Source organism: Haematobia irritans, chromosome 3 (assembly GCF_050003625.1).
Source record: "Haematobia irritans isolate KBUSLIRL chromosome 3, ASM5000362v1, whole genome shotgun sequence".
Lineage (NCBI taxonomy): Eukaryota > Metazoa > Arthropoda > Insecta > Diptera > Muscidae > Haematobia > Haematobia irritans.
In genome coordinates, this window is record NC_134399.1 from 64,122,598 (window position 1) to 64,126,420 (window position 3,823).

General features: G+C 37.0%; 1 protein-coding gene across 1 annotated transcript; it reads left to right on the forward strand.

The window, feature by feature from the left end:
* The first annotated feature begins 366 nt into the window (after positions 1 to 366).
* On the forward strand, positions 367 to 1,322 carry LOC142230557 (uncharacterized). Its single transcript, XM_075301198.1, has 2 exons — positions 367 to 459; positions 527 to 1,322. The coding sequence occupies exons 1-2, from the start codon at positions 457 to 459 to the stop codon at positions 1,196 to 1,198; spliced, it is 675 nt and encodes a 224-aa protein (XP_075157313.1). The 5' UTR covers positions 367 to 456; the 3' UTR covers positions 1,199 to 1,322.
* The last annotated feature ends 2,501 nt before the right edge of the window (positions 1,323 to 3,823 follow it).

The following is a 3,823-nucleotide window of genomic DNA, read 5'->3' on the forward strand; positions in this document are numbered from 1 at the left end:
TCTGTTCGTTAGGAGATGGCTCATTATCACTTACTGCTCCAAGGTGCTTTGCACATTCCCTCCTTTACATAAATAATTCGATATCTTATATAATAAGAGCATGCTACATTATCTGAATCCAAGCCAAGTCTGTATTTGTTTTGGGTAAACATAAGAAACCATTTTCATAGGGCAAATGTTTGAAGATTACAAATAAAACCCAATTTCAATATTTATTTATTTAAACACTTTTCTCATGACTGTTCATAATATCGATTTCGAATGCATTGCATATGACCTTATATTGGTTCTTTCCATCCAGCTTCTATTTGTATTTTCACAGCTGATTCTCCGATAGTACCAGAAAAAATTACTATAAATACTTCTAAAGAGTAAAAATTGATCACAGTTGAATTTCGGGTCTTGGATTACGCATTTTACTTTATTTGAGCAAGCATTAAAGAATATTTCAATAAAATGGTAAGTTTTGCTATAGAATAATTCAAATGAATGATCTGTAGAGTGCTTTTAAAAAATCACCATATAGAAAATCACCATTGCTATCGTGGCCTCCTTTTTGGGTTTGGCTAGTGCGCTACCTCAGCAGTATTACCAACAACAGACCCTTCAGGCTCCTCAAACTGTCCCCGATAAGAAATACTATACTGGCAAAATTCAACTCGACAATTTGCACTTAGGACCCGGTTATACTGGAGAAATTAAATACACAACTACCAGTAGTTCTGCTCCTGTTTCTGTTCCTCTTCCCGGTTCCGATACCTTCACCCAACAACAGGCTACTTATTGGACAAGTGTTAGCAAGCAATTGGAGGATCAACAAAACAAGAAATACTACACAGGATTTAGTGTTAAGCCGTCTGTTACCATAACTTCCAACGTAGCCCAGCCCGAGAAGAAATACTATACTGGTTTGGTATACCATCCTGCACAAGAAACATCTACCGCCTCTGTGGCCCAACCTGAAAAGAAATACTACACAGGATTAGTGTATCATCCAAGTCAAGAGACATTATCCGCACCCGTTCAAAATCAAATGCAACAAATGCCTACTGCCGAAAAGAAATACTACACTGGTTTAGTATATCATCCAGGTCAAGAGCTCGCATCCTCCGCAATGCAAATTGAAAGTCCACGACAATTGCCAGCACCTCAACAATACTATACTGGTCTGGTATACAAACCTATGACAAATGCTTAAGTTCTGTTGATGAAGTTAACTTCATCCAATTGATATATTCAAGGATTTTGTATTAGAATTTGTTTTGATTTTCTTTTCTAGATGTTCTGGTCTGGTAGAAAGAATAAAATGAAAAATTGCCATATTTGCAAATGTGTTATCTCATTGGAAAATCATTAGGTACTGCTCCTTGATCGCCTTAAAAAGAGGCATAGGACAACTTCACGTGTAGACATGTGGCAAATAGAGTTTTTGAAAAACAAGATTGCTAAAATAATTCTATTCGTGTTTTACGAAGCATTCTTGACTTCCACAATACCATCAAAAGTACGAATGTTTATCACAAAAGCTATGAAAAACGTAACATTTCGTAACAACCATATATATTTCGGTCTTTATACCCTTCACCACTACTGTGGTACTCGTTATACCCTTCACCACTACTGTGGTACTGGGTATAATAAGTTTGTGCATTTGTATGTAACGCCAAGAAGGAAAAGTCTGAGACCCATCGTTTAGTATACCGATCGTCTTAGAATTAAATTCTGAGTCGATTTAGCGATGTCCGTCTGTCTGTCTGTCTGTCTGTCTGTCTGTCCGTCCGTCTGTCTGCCTGTCTGTCTGTTCATGTATTTTTGTGCGCAAAGTACAGGTCGCAGTTTAAGTCCGATCGTCCTCAAATTTGGCACAGGATCGTTTTGGGGAACAAAGACGATCGCCATTGATTTTGGAAAAAATCGGTTCAGATTTAGATATAGCTGTCATATATATTTATCCCCGATCTGGTTATAATTGGCGTGTTTATCAACCGATGTTCTTCAAATTCCGTATATCCGAATATTTTATGAGTCTCGAAAAACGTGCAAAATATTATCCAAATCGGTTCAGATTTAGATATAGCTCCCATATATATCTTTCGTCCGATTTAGACTCATATGGCAACAGAGGCCAAAGTTTACTACCGATTTTCGTGAAATTCTGCACAGAGAGTAGAGTTGGAATTCTACCAATGCATGGTAAATTTGATTAAAACCGGTTCATATTTAGATATAGCTCCCATATATATCTTTCGTCCGATTTGGACTTATATGACCTCAAAAGCCAGAGTTTTGTCCTGACTTGCTTCAAATTTTACACGAGAGGTAGGTTTAACGGTTTCGTTATGTGTGCCAAATTTGGTTAAAATCGGTTCAGATTTAGATACAGCTCCCATATATATCTTCCGTCCGATTTGGACTTATATGGCCTCAGAAGCCACAGTTTTGCCCTGACTTGCTTCAAATTTTGCACAAGGAGTACGTTTAGTAGTATCGGTAAGTGTGCCAAATTTGGTTGAAATCGGTTCAGATTTAGATATAGCTCCCATATATATCTTTCGCCCGATTTACACTCATATGACCACGGGGGCCAAAGTTATGACCCAATTACGTGAAATTTTGCAGAGATTGCAATATTATTATTCTAACTATGCATGTCAAATTTAGTCAAAATCGGTTCAGATTATATATAGCTTCCATATATACGTACACCAGAGATGGGGAAGTATGGTAGACTTTTTCATATTTTAGACCCATTTTCAATGGATTTCCTCCAAATATGACCAAAACTCCCTGACTTTATACAAAATTCTGTGATGATTTCCCCATATCTTAGTCATATCCTATACACTGTAATGTCAGAATTTCCACAAAACGGTTGAGTTTTAAATAAGGTTCCAAGTCGCCCGACTTGACCAAATAATATATTACAACCCACACTTGACCACATATCTTGGCGAGATCTAACCAATATCCTTGTAAAATCGCCACTGATGAGTAGCAAAAATTGTAAATATTACTAAAATTCTCCTATATCTCGAATACATATGTATCGCCTGATAAATCATAAATGCTCTTTTGTACAATTGCATTAAGATTTCTCTCGCTTCATATGTCCCATATTTATACCCTAAACCACTACTGTGGTACAGGGTATAATAAGTTTGTGCATTTGTATGTAACGCCAAGAAGGAAACGTCTGAGACCCATCGTTTAGTATACCGATCATCTTAGAATTAAATTCTGAGTCGATTTAGCGATGTCCGTCTGTCTGTCTGTCTGTTCATGTATTTTTGTGCGCAAAGTACAGGTCGCAGTTTAAGTCCGATCGTCCTCAAAATTGGCATAGGGTCGTTTTTTGGGACAAAGACAATCGCTATCGGTTCAGATTTAGATATAGCTGCCATGTATATTTATCCCCGATCTGGTCATAATTGGCGTGTTTATCAACCGATGTTCTTCAAATTCAGTATAACCGAATATTTTATGAGTCTCGAAAAAGTTGCAAAATATCAGCCAAATCGGTTCACATTTAGATATAGCTCCCATATATATCTTTCGTCCGATGTAGACTTATATGCCCACAGAGGGCAAAAATTTACTACCGATTTTCGTGAAACTTTGCATAAAGAGTAGAATTGACATTCTACCAATGCTTGGTAAATTTGATTGAAATCGGTTCAGATTTAGATATAGCTCCCATATATATCTTTCGTCCGATTTAGACTCATATGGCCACAGAGGCCACAGAATACTACCGATTTACGTGAAATTTTGCATAAAGAGTAGAATTGGCATTCTTCCTATGCTTGGTAAATTTGATTGAAAT